General features: G+C 36.3%; 3 protein-coding genes across 6 annotated transcripts; 1 reads left to right on the top strand and 2 right to left on the bottom strand.

Moving 5' to 3' along the window:
- Window positions 1-229: 229 nt before the first annotated feature.
- LOC145912629 (uncharacterized) lies at window positions 230-3,267 on the top strand. Its single transcript, XM_083000166.1, has 2 exons — window positions 230-1,621; window positions 2,048-3,267. Exons 1-2 carry the CDS (start codon window positions 369-371, stop codon window positions 3,072-3,074), a joined length of 2,280 nt encoding a protein of 759 aa, XP_082856292.1. The 5' UTR covers window positions 230-368; the 3' UTR covers window positions 3,075-3,267.
- Window positions 3,268-3,328: 61 nt separating this feature from the next.
- On the bottom strand, window positions 3,329-10,384 carry LOC145910984 (protein-glutamine gamma-glutamyltransferase E-like). The gene is made up of 16 exons (XM_082998212.1): window positions 10,145-10,384; window positions 9,806-9,982; window positions 9,567-9,674; window positions 7,727-7,879; window positions 6,899-7,017; window positions 6,725-6,844; window positions 6,501-6,663; window positions 6,313-6,445; window positions 5,790-5,937; window positions 5,632-5,722; window positions 5,451-5,561; window positions 4,789-4,940; window positions 4,657-4,726; window positions 4,364-4,581; window positions 4,162-4,302; window positions 3,329-3,881 (listed from the first exon to the last, which is right to left on the bottom strand). The coding sequence occupies exons 1-16, from the start codon at window positions 10,263-10,265 to the stop codon at window positions 3,747-3,749; spliced, it is 2,160 nt and encodes a 719-aa protein (XP_082854338.1). The 5' UTR covers window positions 10,266-10,384; the 3' UTR covers window positions 3,329-3,746.
- A 1,121-nt stretch (window positions 10,385-11,505) lies between these two features.
- Window positions 11,506-17,099, bottom strand: LOC145911175 (translation initiation factor eIF2B subunit epsilon-like). Of its 4 annotated transcripts, none has more exons than XM_082998432.1 (16): window positions 16,951-17,099; window positions 16,201-16,346; window positions 15,975-16,139; window positions 15,730-15,907; window positions 15,229-15,387; window positions 14,846-15,008; window positions 14,566-14,748; window positions 14,302-14,426; window positions 14,065-14,145; window positions 13,884-13,986; window positions 13,181-13,330; window positions 12,941-13,017; window positions 12,743-12,871; window positions 12,561-12,686; window positions 12,285-12,398; window positions 11,506-11,741 (listed from the first exon to the last, which is right to left on the bottom strand). In XM_082998432.1, the coding sequence occupies exons 1-16, from the start codon at window positions 17,071-17,073 to the stop codon at window positions 11,685-11,687; spliced, it is 2,079 nt and encodes a 692-aa protein (XP_082854558.1). In that variant the 5' UTR covers window positions 17,074-17,099; the 3' UTR covers window positions 11,506-11,684. The 4 variants fall into 4 exon arrangements, with proteins under 4 accessions (XP_082854558.1, XP_082854557.1, XP_082854556.1 ...); XM_082998431.1 differs by having other exon boundaries at window positions 13,884-13,989; XM_082998430.1 differs by lacking the exon at window positions 11,506-11,741 and having other exon boundaries at window positions 11,771-12,398.
- Window positions 17,100-17,204: the final 105 nt, after the last annotated feature.

Consider the following 17,204-nt stretch of genomic DNA (forward strand, 5'->3'; position numbering starts at 1 on the left):
TGATATATGTGTTTCATAACTAATTTTTGTCAATAACTTAATGTTTAGAAAAAACTGCATTTTTTTCATAAAAAGTTGTAATGTTTGCATTTGTCTTTACTTTGTATCAAGTATTAGAGGTCTCTTTCTCTTTATTAATGGCTAAGGATATTAAAACTTCTATCCAACTGTATAAGCATTTAATGAGATGTTGTGACAAACTTCCAAAAGGACCCAAGAAGCACTACCGACACTTCATAAGACAGGAATTTAAAAGTCACTCGGATGAGACTGACCAAGAGCGTATTCAACAAATAATATCAAGGGCAATTGATGATGCTGATTGGATTTGTCAGAAGTATGGCACCAAAAGTTAGACAATAGGCACCATGGCAACGTATGATGACTCTTGGCTGGCAGACTGCCTACGAGAGTTAGAACTGCCTGGCAGCCCATGGTATGCATTAAAAGATTTGGTGGCAAAACGGCTTGCTGATAGAATTAGAATAGAAGGACTTACTTACTCGCAACTAACCAAGGTGGCCAAATTTGTCGGAAAAGACTTTATTAAAAAATACAGGCTTTATGAATCAGTCAAACGCATTGAGGACTCCAATGATGCTTTCAGAAGATTACAAACGGACAGTGAAGTTCAAGAATTTCTGAAAGATATCACTGCTAAAGCTGCCAAAGATGCAGAATGTCCTATTAGACAAGCTGAAGCAACATCGCCACCCAAGGAGTACCAAGATTTTACTGAGCTGGCCACAGCAATTGTTTCCGCAACACTGGCCAAAAAAAGTGAGGTGGCCACTCAAAAACATGCACATGCTGATTTTGACCTTGAGTTAGGAGGTCAAGTCAGTGCCACAGACCAAATAATTGTAAAAATTCTGCAAGTGGATCCCAATCAAGTACACAATGTAATTGAAAGGATGAAAGGCAAACTATTACCTGTACAATTGAGAAAGTACCTGTATCGCTTGCTTTTGCTTAAGGCTAAGAAAAGGTCATCAGGTGGCAGCCCAAGGGCAACACCGGAATCAGTAAATGACTTGACGCAGCAAAAAATTAGGGAACAGTTTGCCAATTGTGTTAAGAGTGGCATGCAAGAACTTAAACTTCAAAAAGCAACCAAAAGTCCATTTAAGCGCATAATTGAGTCATCAATTGTGGAATCATTTGACAGTTCAGTTGCTCTAAAAGACTTTGCACACAATCTACACCAACAGCAAGAATTGAAACGTGTACTAAATATATTGTACACCCACAGCAGAAAGTTTGAGTACTACTATGTTTTGTGGTTGGTGCCGCTACAAGCCAGCATTTATAATGATGCAGGACATAAAGAGCATGAATATGATCTAGCAATGTGGGCAAGTTTGCTCATAACAGAACTCCTTCCCAACTGGCAAACTATCAATGACATGGCAACTACAGCGTGGACGAAATATTCTTCGCCGAATGAAATGTATGGTGACAAACTCAAGTCCCACTTTTGGACTTTAGGTGTTCATTCTGGCAAGGATGAACTGCATTCAGCACTGAGTTCTGATGATCTTTTAAAGAGGTCGTTCTCCACCATGGATTCACAAGTTTTGATCGGAAGTACAGTGAGAAAATCACAATCCATTCATCCAGTGCAGTGCATTAGAGATTGGATAATGCACTTGTTCGTTGGAAACCTCAAGATTAAAGTCACTCTGTTTTTATGGGATCAACTTTTTCTGAACAACTGGGATAAGGCATGCATGGAAAGGGCTTGCATGTGCTTGCTTATCTCTGTGTCTGATGAGGTTTTTCAATGCAAAGACAAGGAAGCTCTGATAGAAGTGCTCACCACACATTTACATACATTGACACTACCTGTAGTTGTTAAAGCTTGGCAACAGTCCGATGTGTAGCTTTTGTGCGTCTTTGGAATATGTGATTGTGTTTGTTGTTATTTGGTGCTTGCTACATTATGGTTGTCATCGTAGACATGATAAATTCAAGTTCCACAATGTAAAAAAAACATAGAAAAACTCTAATATTTTTTCTTAATTGCAGGAACATGGCTGCCACCTAGCAATATGATAACAAAGCGCAAAATTGTTTTCCTGATAAGGAGTAACCCTGTCACTGCTGTGTTTGGTGTGGTAGTTTGTATTTTACTTCTGTACACGGTTTTCTCAAACCATGACAATGCTGAAAACAGTCGGAAATCAGAAGATTCAAGAGTGTGGGTATCTTCCAATGGTGAAAGAAGTGTGCTAGATGTGTTTCTGGTTGTCATGATTATGACTGGGCCAGACAACTTGGAACGCAGAAATGTTATGAGGAACACATGGCTTTCTGAATATTCAAATAACCAACACAGAGGTTACTCTGAAATTCGACATTACTTTGTAATCGGAATAAAAAACCTTCCCCAAGCCAAGCGCAGTGAACTTGTTGCAGAAAATAGCAGTCACAATGATTTATTATTGTTGGATGAATTGGAAGATTCTTACAATAAGCTATCAACAAAATTGGGACTAATGTGTGAGTGGTTGCAGAATAATCTCAAGTTTGCATTTATGCTGAAAGTTGATGATGACACATTTGTACGCTTGGACAAAGTACAGTGGGATCTCAAAATGGACCCATACAAATTTGTGCCCACACTTTATTGGGGATATTTTTATGGAAAAGCCCATGTAAAACAAACTGGCCAATGGAAAGAAACAGATTGGAAGTTGTGCGACTATTATTTGCCGTATGCAAGGGGTGGGGGTTACGTCATTGGCTCAGACTTAGTCAAGTTTGTTGGGATTAACTGGAGATCATTTCAATCCTATCTAAGCGAGGATGTTACACTTGGGGCCTGGCTTGCACCGCTAAAGGTCATTCACATTCATGATCATCGCTTTGACACAGAATACAAAACCAGGGGCTGCAAAAATGTGTTTATCGTCAGTCACAAACAAACTGTGGATGATATGAAGCAAAAGCATCAAAGTTTGAAAGAAAATGGTGTTTTGTGCAAACAGGAAGTAATAAATTTTCATGGTTATGAATACAATTGGAATGTTCCACCATCGCAGTGTTGTGTTAGATCAGATTCCATCCCTTAAATAATAGCTGCCAAATTAATGCTGCTAATATGTTTATGTTTTATCAACTCTCACAAACCTGTCATTTTTTACTTTTGGGGAGTGCAAACGTTTTGTTGTTGTAGTGAAATGTACACTGTGTTTTGACATGTTTTTTGGTGATTACATTTGTTGCAGCATTTACTAACATTATACAAATAAAATGTTACTTTGGATATTGTATTAGCCAAATAATCTACTCCAAGTATTCTCATTTAAAAACTCACATTGAGAAAAATTTGGTTGTATTACTTCAGAAATGAGAACATGAATCCGGCATATTAAAATCAGTAAAGTTTTAGAAGCCATGATAAATGAAGGTAAAATCCAATGCAAAAAAAACGTTAGTGATGTTGTGTAAAATCTGTGCTGGCTTAATATTCAGTATGATATATACATTCACTCAAACACAATCTAATACAAAGACTACTGCTGTACAGTGATTTTAAACCTAAAAATGTTTCATTGGTAGAAAATGCATACAAATTTGTGGACGGCATGTACTCAGAGGTCGTAAAATCAACTTGCAAAGTATGAGTTATATAAAAGCCAAGGCAGTGAATGAAAAAATATTGCTCTGGTACTACACAGTTTTTGAACTGCTGTGCAAAAAAAAAATCACTAGGAAGAGCTAAAATCTCACACATTGGACGTTTATGAAACATTAATTTGTGCTGATCCCTGTAGACCTTGCATTTGCTTGGATGAGAAGCCGACAATCAACCTTCTCACTCCCAATTTACGGGGATAAATACTAACCTCAGTTGAACACACACCTTGGGGTTTCACCTGTGGGATGGAACACACAGACATTTTTGACATGGGCAGTAGAATGTATTATTGTCATGCTAAGGTATCTTGCATGTTCTTACTATAACAGTTGCATATACACATCTATATAAATTTGGCAACGGAGTCAAGCAGGAGCACGCCAACATCTGCACCTATTGTATGCGTGTTTTTTTAAAACTAAGGCAAACCAATTGTTATTTGTAACTGTTTTGTGATTTGAAGGAATTATTGTAGATGTTTATATTGCTGGTAAAACACATAACATAACAGTTCCCACCTTTTGAACATCCTTCAAAATAGCTTCCTTTATACCAGCACCCTCAAACCTGAAGCGACATTGCTCCAATGCAACAGAAAGCGGATTTGTGAATGATACTTTCACCTTGACAGGCTTGGAAAGTTTGGCTGTTGCAGGCACCTGCATCAACCCAAGCAACTCATGTTTAAAACAATAAAATTAAACACCCAACAAATCCTACCTCCACTTTCAAAGTTGGTCGAACAAAATCAATGACTTCTTGGAATCCAAAAGTCTGGGCATCAGGGACACCACCCATAAAGAAGAGCTTGATGCTGTTGTTTCCTTTAACACTGGGCAAGTAATCCTTCACAGAGATCTTTAAGGTGTATTCTTGAGTCTTAGAGGCAGCCACACTGCCACTGAACTGCTTGTCCATAATTTCCTTGACAATCGAACCTTAAATGCACAGTACACGGTTTAACTATAAATATATCAACAGGACAACAAATAATAAAATAAACACAATCTTACCATTGTATTGCATAGTTTTGGCCACAGCATTAAGGAAAAAGTTTTGTGAGGTTTTTGTCAAATTTTGAATCTGAAAAGTTTTTAATGACATTAGAGCAAGTAGTAGATCAATTGCAGCCTGGGATATCATACCTTTACAGTGAAACTTATGTCCTCTCCAAATTTAACTGAATCAGGGGCACCAGAAGTAAACTTCAGTAATTGTTTTACTTCTTTCTTTGTCGTATAAACAAATTCCCCAAATTTTCTGGCTATTTTGAAGGAAAGCTCTTCCTCTTTCGAGCCTACAGCAAAGAATTCGGTGACAATTTCCCACAGTACTACTGTAGGCCAGGTATGTGCAACAAGTATCATCAATATTAGGGATGTGCCAAAAAAGAGAAGATTGGGATTTGGCCGATTCCAAATATTTAATGACATCATATATTTAGATATTGGTCTTAATGTAATGTTATTCTAATGTCATTATTTATGTTGAGTTTGCTTTGTATAATCCCATTTTTGTGAATAAATCCTAACGACTATGCGTAATTCTAAATATTGTTGAATAAATTTAAGTCAAACACAAGGATTTAAAGTCAATATTTGGATTGGGTCTGGCACATCTCTAATTATTATATGTGTGCAATAAAACTATTTTGGCCTGCAGAAACATCACAGTAATACTGAAGATTTTTGTAAATTATCTTCAATAACAGAGGGTTAATTAATGAATCAGATTACAGTGTCGACATCAGGTAAAAAAGTCATATTAATTGATTTCTTATTGCAAAATTCAACACAAGATACACCACCTTCTTTGTATTTGTATTGATCTGTAATGTCCTCCCTTTCCCACGACCCAATTGCTTTTGTGCTTATTTTTTGACCAATGCCAGCAGTTTCCACACCAACATCTACCCAGCCTATTCACAAAATTCAACTTGGGATGAGCAAAAATCAAAATGCAAACTTTCCACATTATAGTTTATTCACCATCTCCATCTTTGGCCTCTTGCCAGTAACGCTTGGCACCATTCACCTCGGCATAAATGAACAAGCCATCGTAGTTGTGTTTAAGCTGACCCTGTAGAGAAACCCAGGCACATTTTCTTGCTGAACGCACACTGATTTGTAAATCACTCATTCACTACCTCTTTAATGGCATGTAGAGACATGGGACCACATTGAAATTTTCGACCACTCAGCTCTTGTGGGGTAGCATCTAATGCTTGCCAACCTCCATAACCTTCGGGAAGGTCCTCACGAGCCATCCACACATCATTCCAAACATGGAAATTCCTTCAGTGACAAGTTTAAACATAAACAACCAGTTTTTTGTCAAATTTTGTACGAGTCAAAAAATGTGCTACAATTTTCAGCACTGTTTGCATTGCAAGCAACATTAAATAAAAGAAGTTACTGAGTAAAACTTTCAAAAAAAAATATAATAATCGGTTTTAGTAAAATTTCAAAAAAGTGCAAGCATGTACTATAATTGTACGTTTTGTTTCTGTTATTGACAACACTAAAAAAGGTATATACTATAAATGAACTTATGAAAAAAAAACGGCAGAGTCTTATTTCAGTTTAAACATGACATATATTGTATTGAAAAAATTTGACAGAAAATAACAATTATTACACATCAAATCAAAACAATTGACATTAACTTACCAAATTGAATCATCTTTCTCAAGTACTTTTCCGTTCTTATCCCATTTGTAGTCAATAGCCAGATTGCTTTCAGTGTCATGAGCAGATTCAAAATTCGTCAAGCTTCTCGTAGGAATTCCAAGACAGCGAAGAACTAAAAAAATTCTTATTAGATGTTATTGTATATGCAATGGAAAAATAAAACAAACCTGTTGTAAGAACTCCTGAGAACACCCAGCATTGTCCATACTGGACTGGTGAGCCACTTTCCACATACTTTTTCAATATTTGCACACTTCCAACCCAGTCTGATGGGTCAATTCCATCCTCATAATCTCCACTCCAATTTCCAACCAGCACTCCATCATCATCCTGTGTCATTTTGTAGTAGAAAGAGATTTGAAGTAAAGTTTACAAAACACTTCTTGCTTACATTGCTGTTGACCAAGGCCGACATGTGTCTGGAAATAGCTACAGGATCCTCTCGGTCTTTGTATGGAATTTTGTCCTTGTGCAAAAGCTTCAAACATGCTTTCATGACATCCGCTTCAAACTAAATGGTTTTAATTGCCAACAAATGTAACCTTAACCTTAATTTTGTGTGCACCTGGCCGAAGTACCAGTCCATGTTTCCAATGCCTTTATGAGATCCATAAAATTGTAATCCTTCCTCATTGAGTACATACTCGTCTTTCCATGCATTGTCTCGCATGTACACAGGGTCAACTGTACAAACAAAATCACATATTTTAAAATTGAAACAACTGTTGCACTGTTTATTTTAACAGGTTAAAGGTCTTTCTTGTACCTCATCCCCTATTTCATTAAAAATTTTAAAAAGGTTTTCAAAACCTTACTAACATAAATTTAACTTCCCTATTTGCAGAAGATTAGTTAAAACGTGTTTTAAAATTAAGTTTAAAGCTTTTTTATTAAAGTTTGTTCTATCATTTTCTCCTTGTCCAAAGAGACACCAGAGAAGAATTGTCTACCATGCAATCACTGCATGTAATCGCCATGGTCACTATTCAAAAGAAACTTAATAATTCAAACTGTGAAAAGGATTGTTTGGTTCCAGATACCCAACTGAAATGCAATACTTGCAAAAACTTGCATATCTAACCATAGTTGCAAGTCTATTTTATGTCATAAAAGGTTTTTAATGGCCAGGCAACATTGGTGATATTGCAATGTCAAAACGAAACAAAAGGAGCAGTAAGAGGCGTTGTGTTTCTGTTTCAAACTGCTGCCTATAATTAAACTGTATGTGCAATTGCCCTGCAGCCTTTCAGCGACAAGGTCTTCCGGTTTTAAATTAATTGGTGATCAGTTTCAAAACCCAGTGGCAGTTTTTTACATAACCTCGACTGCATCATGAATTGTGTTTGTTTACAAAGACCGTACGCCCATAATTTTGCGTAACTTCGTTACTTACACTTCGACCACGGGTTGAAGATTGCTATCAGATTACTTGTGACAGAGACAGGACTGAGTGTCTTTCTTCCGATCTTTGGTCTGATCGCAAACTCCCATTTTCCAATTCCTGTTGTTTTTGCTGATGTGTACACCTCCACAGTGACAATGTCACCTGTCAACGTTCGAAATTAAAAATTGCGTGAACATGTCAAGAAGTGTGGTTTTCACAACAGTAAATATTTTTCTATCGGATATAAATGTTTCGTCTTTATACAGACCCCGTCAATATCGTCGGACCACATAAATGCAGGTTAACCAAAAAAATAATAAGGCGGAATATAAACCGCAAAATCTTGGATACGAACTCCTAATTGCTCCAAAACACCATGATGGAATTTGTTAGTAAAAGAAATGCCACGCAGACAAACAAAACCCGTATGCGCATCTTTAACGTGCTGTGCATGATGACTACTTTACGAGGGCTGTTCTTGGTGTAATGAGAAATTATGGCAGCCCAGTCGTTTGTGCAGGTTTAAAACTTCCTTGGTTCATGCCACTTCCTTGTTAAATTCTCCTGCGGGAGCGTACGCACCCTTATAAATTATATCTCTGCTTATAAGCGCTACTTAGGGTATACAGCAATACTTTTTGCCATCGCATTCCTTCATAGCCCAAATTTTCGGCTTTGCATCGATGGAGCGGTTATGTATTCATGGTGTAATTCAAATTTGTCTCTGCATTGTGCAACTCTTATGGATAGGTTGAGAACATACGGAAAGTTGTTGAAATTTATACATTCATACACGTACATCTTGCAACAGAGAGAAACTAGACGCAGAAGGGTAAATTTATTTTTTATCATCACGGAGTCATGGAAAAATTTCTAGTTCCTGGCAATGCCACTTTGTCGCTTAACTTTGCCGAAAAGTTGTTGTGTCTGGGCGGCTTCCTTATTTGGTTGCAAATACTACGTTGTGTAACATTCAAGGTTCCCTACTAGGAAACAACACCCCCCACACATATGACTCAAATATTTATCAACCGAACTTAAAATTATTACAATTCTTGGGAATTGCACCACTACAGACGGAGTGCGACCTTTTCTTACCCAAATGTTGCTTATACGAGAATCCGACGGTAACGGTCATGGTCGAGGCAGTTGGCATTTGCGAAAAGACGTGGGTTGTAAATCCCAGTAAACGAAACTTACAAACATTGGGCGTAACCAAACGCAGTTCTGTTTGCCGAATAGAAAGGCGGGAAGAAGCCCTTTAGTATAACCTAGCAGGATGATGAGCACAATCAGTGCATCCGCCATAATAGCTTGGGATGCTCAGGAAGGTTCAACTAAATTAAATTCCCATTCAGGAAGTAATATACATAGAAAATTGATTTGTGGGACTAACACTAAAACTTAAAAACTATATGATTAACATGCCAATGTCATAACAAACCATTTGCTTAAAAATCCAAAGCAGCAGGTATCATTTCGAATTAAAATATATCTGAGCCCTGCATTTACATCACTGTCTAAATAATGTTTATGTATAAATGCATCCAAATTTGACATAATGAATATGTTTAAAAAAGGTCTAAACATCCTGTGTTTTCCGACTTACTATTTTTGTCCTTATAAGGTTGGTTTTAGTTGTTGTGGGAAAATACATTTCACTTTTTCTTTTATTTATATTTAGATCCTTGTCTGCATAATTGTTACACCCTAAATTTACTTTGAAACAGAGTGCTAATTATCAACAAACTTATTTATATAAAATACCAATGCATTGTTTTGTGTCCTGTCATGTTTATTTTTTTCATGGTTCTCTTTAAGTTTAACCCTCAAACCAAATATAACGTACCAACTGCTGCCAGAAGATTATGACCAACCACATCCTCATCTGGTTTTGGGTCAATACGAGGCAAATGAATCAAAGTTCCATGGTGTACCATTGGCCTTTTGCTGCCAACTAAAAAGAAAGTATATACATATCTACACATGATTTGCCTGTTGAGCACAAAACAATGACAAAAAATGCAAATAAATAAACTTCATACATTTGATTCACTGAGTGATTTTGGCAGATAGTAGTGTACATACCCATTCTAAGTTCAAAGTTAAGGGTTTCATTTGCTTGCAATGAACGAGACAATGTTATCATCATCTTGAAGGGAAAACCTCTTCTAAAAACTACATCATTTGTCTCATAATCCGAAGTAAAATGCTTTTTAGTGGTTTCTTCTCTCAACAAGTTTACTGACTTCACCTTTAAAGGATCTGAAAAAGAGTTAATTTAGTTGTTTAAGAAATGGTAATAGACTTAAGGCACATGTTTATGCAATATATACTACACTGTTTATAACAATAATGTGGTTGCAAAGGCTAAATACATTTTACAACAATGTGTTTGCTAGCTACAAAAACAAATTTTTGGGTTACCTGTTGTCCCACGTCTTGCCTTCGGCATGGTATATGATATTTCAAGCTGCTGGGATAAAATTAGCCTCTTGTATGTGCTCAGCAAAGCTGGTTTTCTAAATGAAAGAAACCTGAAAATCATGCAACAGTCTTGGCTTTGCTCTAAAAATTGCTTTTATTAGCAGGGAAGCATTCAACTAGCTGCACTCTAGCCCAAACAAAATGAATCACAAATATTTCCGGAGCTGCTGCATTCACCAAATCCTGCCGCGAGCGTCTGGCCACCGGCCGGCACGTTGTAATATATCTTACGTCACACCAACATTCCCGCCGCGCAGCCACGAACTGTGGCGACCCCAACAAACACGAAATACGAGTATTTGCGTTTGTTTTTGGTACGCTTCTGGGCTTTTCTGACTCGTTTTCAAAAATTGGTTACCTTCCTTCCTTCTGGTTGCCAAATCTACGCAATGCGGTAGAACAAGCGATTCATTCCCTCTCCACATTTATGAGATTTTCAGATATAGGCCCTGTACTATTTATCTCCGTCAAACTAACTGGTAATAACCGGGTACACCACACGCATGTTTCCCAACCTAATTCTTCACACATTTGGAACACCGACGGACCGAAGGATGCAGATGGAGTTAGGTTTCCTGTAGAACTTTCACAGCTTTCTGGCATCTAACTCGACGACAGACCCTTTTTTCATCTCAACTTGTTAAAGTTACTCGTTCGCACTACATTCTGACTTCCTCCGATTCACTTTGCCACCCAACTCACTAACTGAAACGAGCTTACTTGAACAGTAGCCAAGTAGAAATTACACGCTCAGTAACCAACGCGCTTGGAACAATTCAATTCAATCCAACTGACAATTGCAACGTGTCGTTCTCTAAAATAAAAAAAGGCTGCTACCATTAGTAGTCTACAGCAAAAACACGCAGAGCAGACTAAGTTTCAGTCACAGCTGCATCAAGCAAGACATCAAAAGCTGCAGTCTTTTTGCTGGAAGGAAGAATTATAAGGTCATGGCAAAAGAAATTGGCCCAGGTTTCCTCACCTAAGTACCTGACGGTCAGAACAGGATATACTGACACAAGTGAATAACCCTGTCTGCAGCGCTTCTATTCGCCGGAAACCTTGTTGAAAAGTACTTTTGAAATCATTGCTCGCACATAAATTTGCCGTACAGGGTTGTCATAATTTTTAGAATAGCACTGTAAAACACACTAATGGACGGAACAGTTGGGCCAAAAAATAACAAATTGACAGGTCGTAATACAGTCACCGTCCAAAATTGGGTAAAGTTTCTGAAATTATTTATATTTCGACATCAGAACACAGCGCGATTTTTTGGTCCTGGCTGATGGCATCATGTAGGCCCACAGTATACGGTTCTGGGACCAATAACAATTTTATCGAAAACTACCATTTTAAATTAAGGTTTTTCTTGTTTCGTGTACTATCTCATACGTCACCACATATTAGAAGTATGAACTGCCTTTCAACACAAAACAATAACTTTCTCTTGTATTTGGTAAAAATGCAAATATTAGGCTCAGTCGTCGGAATCTTCTTCCTCGGCCTCCAGCAGCCATTGAATAAATTTCTCCACCTATACATAAAATAAATATTAATGTAGGCTATACTGCACCAAAAAACGTGAGCTGCAACACTACAAAACAAACCCTGTCCGTCACCAAGAAAGCACTATTCTGTGAAAAAAACACAATGCATACAAACGTTTAAACCGAGTGTCAATGTCAACCATTGTAAGCAAGGTCTGCAACCCAGAAACCAGACCTGGGCAAACTATGGCCAGCGGGTCTTTCATTCTGGCCCGCCGAACGTGGAATAAATTAGTGCCCGTTTCAACACTGTTCATACTGAAGTTTAATTAATTTTGGTGCGCAATTTTTTTTTGCTTTTTGTGTGAACTTTTCAAGGGTAATTATTGCAAATTGGTTACTCCATGAACTATAGTTTAAAAACCCTTTGTTCTTCTGACCAGCGGTTCACTATAACCATTTATTGCTTCACGTATACTACAAACCCTTCGTCAGCGCACAATGCATGTATGTAGGCATGGGAAACAAAAATGACTGTTTTGAATAAAACGTAAAAGTTTAACAAGGCAGAGAAGGGGGGCATTTTGCACCTTTTGGCGAATCTGTTTAGGCGTCACGTTCCCGTTAAGCTCTCTCGGATTAGTATTCCAAAGATGAATAACTTCTTCGCAGATCACGTCATGTTCATAGAGTAGCATAAAAATCTGCATTAAACATGGGCTTGAAACAATGACTAATTACACGTGAGACAGCCAGCAACAAAACAAAGTTTTACTTTTAAATTATCGTCATTTTTCAGTTTGCTTTTATATTCCACCGCGTAGCACACAATTGCAAACAGCACAAGCGTTGTATTTTCATTTTACCTTCACCAGCGAATTCACCGCATGGCCATGCTTCGACGCATATTCTTCCAATGTGAAAAGATAATCTAGTTGCGCTGAACTGCTTTTGTTGTATTTGCACAGAAGAGGGGTAAGAAAAATAAGAATCTGAATGGGGCAAAATAGTGGCAATTGCAGCAAAACATTATGGCTGTGCGACTCACCGATTTGAGCAAGGAAAAGTAATCTTTTTCGCCGGAACTTAGCTGCTCTGCTATTTCCAGTGTCGAACGCATTACTGTTTGCACCACGTCGTTAATAGACATATTGTAGGCGTACTTCGATGAGTTTATCTAGTGTTGGAGAAAATTAAATTTTTTCTAATAGGACAATTTCTTTAAAAAAACTTTCGAAAGTGCTACCTCTAAAACAAGGTTGTCACAGTCAATCTTTTCATCAAAACCACCAGCCAAACTCTCCTTAACCTCTCTTTGAAATCCTGTGAACATGCAAAGCATTAGTCTTCCAACTCTAGAGGTATGTATTCAGAAGTTTTACTAGTAACGCTAACCTTGCAAACAAGAACTTGGCTCAATGGACTTTTCAAAAAAGTAAACGTATATCGTTATTTAATATGACACACTTTTATGAAAAACTCTTACTTGTGAGATCCTCATCCATAACCAGGGCATCCAGGCCATCATCTTCTTCATCTTCTGTGTTAATATTGGATGCAGCATCAGATTCTTCTTCCTCCTCATCTATACTACTTTCAGCAACAACATCCTTATATGATTCGTTGAGAGACAAACCTATACAAGTAAAATTTCTATTAAAACAGAATATTGTCATGCATGTCTTACAAACATATAAAAATGAATTAGATTTAACAAATATTTAATATATTGTTCAATTGGCTACATCAGTGATTATAAACCTTTTTTGGCCAATGGGCACCTATGTGGAATCTCCAAAGGTATTGTGGGCACCCAATTGTGGCAAACTATAGAGATACCTGCTGAGATACTGCCTTTCTGACTGATTCTTAACGGGAATTAATATTATCTTAAAAATTGTGCCCTAGATATCACCCGTAAACCAAATGGCGAAAAATTATCAGAGTGAATTTATGAAAAACTTGAGGCACCCATTAAAGTTACAATTGGCACCCTGGTTTGGAACCACCGGCCTATATAATAATTTATATTTTTTTTTCGGTAACATCGATCATTTTTATGTCAAAGAAATGTTATGAAAGGGCATGTGATAAAAAATAAATGTGTAAACAGATAATTACCACAAAAAAGCTAAAGTAACACATTTTTTACAGTATTTCCTTATCTACAAGGGGAACGCATTGCCTACCCCACAAAGCTTTTGTAACATCATAATCCACGTTATCTTGTGGGCTTGCTTTCCACACAAAGCCTTGCCCTTCGTTTCCAACTTCACTCACGTCAAAGGTTTTCTGCTTTACAAATATCAATTTAAAAAAAGGGCTATTATTATTAATTATTTTATTTTTAACAATTCCAGTAGAAATTACTTTTGTATCATCTTGATGTTCATTCCGATGCAAATAAATAGTTGTTCCATTTGCAACCTCCAAATCTGGACCAACCTTTACCTACAGGTTGAGCAAGTGATAAGTTTATCGCCTTGTACGTGGAGACTAAACACAAACATTTCATGCAATTTTGGCACGGTTTATGCTAAAATAATGTCACAAATAAAATAATTTGGGAAACAAACAGTTATTGTAATGAACAAAACATTAATTTACCTCATGACAGATTACACAATTTTTTTTCAGTTGAACATTCGGCAACACTTGTACGTTGTTACATACAATGGACTTATGCAGAGTGCAGTTCTGACCAACCTTTACACCATTCCAAATATAGCAACCTGCCAAAAGTTTACATGACAAACATTATTTTTGTAGAACTGCATTACAGAATCATTAAGTGGTTGTTTTTTATTTTTTTGAAAATATTTAGGTATACTTTAGAAAATATAGAGAAATGTGTTAGAAAATAAATTCAACCATTAATGATGCAATCATCAGCAATGGTACAGCCAGCTCCAATAACTGAGTTTGTGATTTTGCAATGACTTCCAATTTTGGTATGTGGTCCAATCACACAGTTATCTCTAATTTCAGTGTCATGTTCCAGCACACAGGTTTGATGAATGTAAACATTATGTCGCAGTAGGTTATATCTGTCAACTAACATACAAAAAAGTTTTTAAAATGAAAAAAAAACATGTAAAAAAAAATGTAGCAAAAGATTGAATGATAGAAAAAAAACTTTTTATGAAATTACCTGTTTTGTTAGTGTTTAAATCATCGTAGGTGTAGTCAGGTACAAATGGGTAAGTCCATCTGGAGGACACATCCTTGCTTACAACACCATATGTGTGTAAATTGTTTACCCTCGAGCAATAATTCGACTCTACCACATGCATGTGTATTTGGTTGCCTAAAAACTTTTCAAAACAGAGTACTTCACATTAATCTGTTGTTTTATTCTATTATTTTTAATGGGCTGCTGTTGCTGCCAGATGCAGCAAAAAATAACATTAAGGTTATGCAAACAAAGACATAAAAACTGCAACACAAATTCTGACATACACCAAATTATGTGTTTTGTCAAAAACTACACTGCACTAAAATAGGAAGTTACAAAAGAATTTAGCAAAGATTTACCTCTTCATTGATTAGAATCCCTTTGATAAAGTCAAATTGTGTTTGGTAGTCAAAGTTATCAGTGAAGAGAGCAGGAACTTGCGGAGCACAAATCCATATACCAGTATCTACCAAGTCATACCTGATTTCAACTTTTTGAGCCGAATTCTCAAAAATAGTCTACAAAAAATGTGTGTTTTGTTTAATTTTTTATACACCTTTAAGTTTTACCACAAACATTCTAAATAGCGCAACATGTTCTTTTAGGGCAAACAACCTTTAGAAGTGTAAAATCACAATTTGCAAATTCAAATAAAAAAGAACTGATGATGCTGTTTTTAGTGTAAAAACAAAAATACATATTCACAAAATAAATTTTGACTTAAGGTTAATAATATTACGATATTATTCTTGAATTTTCCAATCTGTGCCACACAAAGAGCATTCAGTCAATATAAAAGGCCAATTTTAGTAAAGTAAACTTTAATATTTTTGATAAACAACTACACTATGTGTTCATACCATTGGAAACATGACTTTTCTTTGCTTATTCACTTTGTGGTAGTGCAGAACCCTGTTGGTATGGCAATCTGATGCAATAACAACATCATCTTCCTGGGATCTTAAGTGATGCTTGGGAGAAGATTTACTCATCACCAGCGTCATTAACGGCACATTTTTATCTTTCGCTCGCCGCTCTCTAGACCATAAATTAGCAGCATTGAACACTCCATGGTTAAGTTTAGCATAAATGTTTGTTGTCATACTCATGTTCCCCCAATGCAGTCTTCAGCTGCAAGTTAGACACAATGTCACCATGGACAACAATAAAATTGGATTCAAAAAGAGATTTCTGATCGACGTCTCTTAGTACATCTCCAACAGAAGAAAACTCAGAGGAAACTATCGTCGTAACTTTGCAGGGCGATGACCTAAGTATAATTTATCACAACAAATATTTATTTTACAAATTCAGGACAGTACAAAACTTACGGCATCATCCATTTACTGTTGGCTAAATATTCTTTTATCTGTTCAGCACAGTGACAGCAATACACATAAAGATGTTTGACTTCACATGAAGCAAGGAATTCTAGGGTATATGAAAGGAGTGGCCGGTTCGCAAGAGGAAATAGACACTAAAAAATAACTTTGTTTTTGAATTTGCACAAATAAGGTATCTGTGTGTTCTAGTTTTTAAAATTTCACAGAAATAAACTAAAAGAAAAATATAATGTTTCTGTTGCTGCCAGGCATATTGTATTTTAATTGTCTGTTCTTCTATTGTATTTATAGTCTTTTGTGCCAGAAGAACAGACTATTAAAATAAAAATGTGATTTAGACAGCAGGAATTAGCCTGTTTTTGCTAGGTGGTACCGACGAATCTGTTTTTTTGCTAGTCAGGTCCAAAATTACTCACAAAGAGTGATTGACAAATATAATTATATTTGAATAAGCTCAGAAATTGATGATACCTATCTGACAAAATAATATTTCTGTATGATTTCAAAATAAAAGAACATACTAACAGTGATCATCAATCATTCTTTGTGAGTAATTTAGGAAACAAACTATTTGTAATAATAAACTGTTCATGGACATAACTATTGAATAACTTTTATGGCCTTCAAAAAATCCTTAAATGAAGTTGTATGTTTTATTAGTGACAAGTTAAATATCACTTGACCATTTATATCAATAATTTTGCGAAACCAAAATATATTTATAAAGACAAAATTTACCCTAGGTTGCTTGGCAGATATTGGATAAAACCGTCTGTCAAAGCTGTCAGCAATCACAACAGCTTCCAGGATTTTCTCCTGTTGCATGTTTGGATTTTGTTTCTCAGATTTTTTGTTTGGCATTTTGTTAATCAATGCAATAAACAATATATACCTGTTTGTAAATAAAATGTGTGCATTTCACAACTAGACATTATACAACACCAATGCCTATAACCTTAATATTGACCAGAATTTTGATACTGCACTTAAAG

Source organism: Ascidia mentula, chromosome 8, assembly GCF_947561715.1.
Source record: "Ascidia mentula chromosome 8, kaAscMent1.1, whole genome shotgun sequence".
In the NCBI taxonomy this organism is placed as follows: Eukaryota; Metazoa; Chordata; class Ascidiacea; order Phlebobranchia; family Ascidiidae; genus Ascidia; species Ascidia mentula.

What these genes read in the sequence shown, in the direction of transcription:
- LOC145911175 (XM_082998429.1), bottom strand. Translation starts at nt 17,073, where the DNA reads ATGCCAAACAAAAAATCTGAGAAACAAAATCCAAACATGCAACAGGAG. An exon ending in TATCTGCCAAGCAACCTAGG is followed by an intron (nt 16,347 to 16,950) that starts GTAAATTTTGTC and finishes GTTATTTTTTAG; the next exon opens with TGTCTATTTCCTCTTGCGAA. An exon ending in CGGTGAATTCGCTGGTGAAG is followed by an intron (nt 12,399 to 12,560) that starts GTAAAATGAAAA and finishes TGTTTAATGCAG; the next exon opens with ATTTTTATGCTACTCTATGA.
- LOC145912629 (XM_083000166.1), top strand. Translation starts at nt 369, where the DNA reads ATGGCAACGTATGATGACTCTTGGCTGGCAGACTGCCTACGAGAGTTA. An exon ending in TCACAATCCATTCATCCAGT is followed by an intron (nt 1,622 to 2,047) that starts GCAGTGCATTAG and finishes GCTGCCACCTAG; the next exon opens with CAATATGATAACAAAGCGCA.
- LOC145910984 (XM_082998212.1), bottom strand. Translation starts at nt 10,265, where the DNA reads ATGATTTTCAGGTTTCTTTCATTTAGAAAACCAGCTTTGCTGAGCACA. An exon ending in TAATCTTCTGGCAGCAGTTG is followed by an intron (nt 7,880 to 9,566) that starts GTACGTTATATT and finishes GAACGTTGACAG; the next exon opens with GTGACATTGTCACTGTGGAG. An exon ending in GACCAACTTTGAAAGTGGAG is followed by an intron (nt 4,303 to 4,363) that starts GTAGGATTTGTT and finishes GGGTTGATGCAG; the next exon opens with GTGCCTGCAACAGCCAAACT.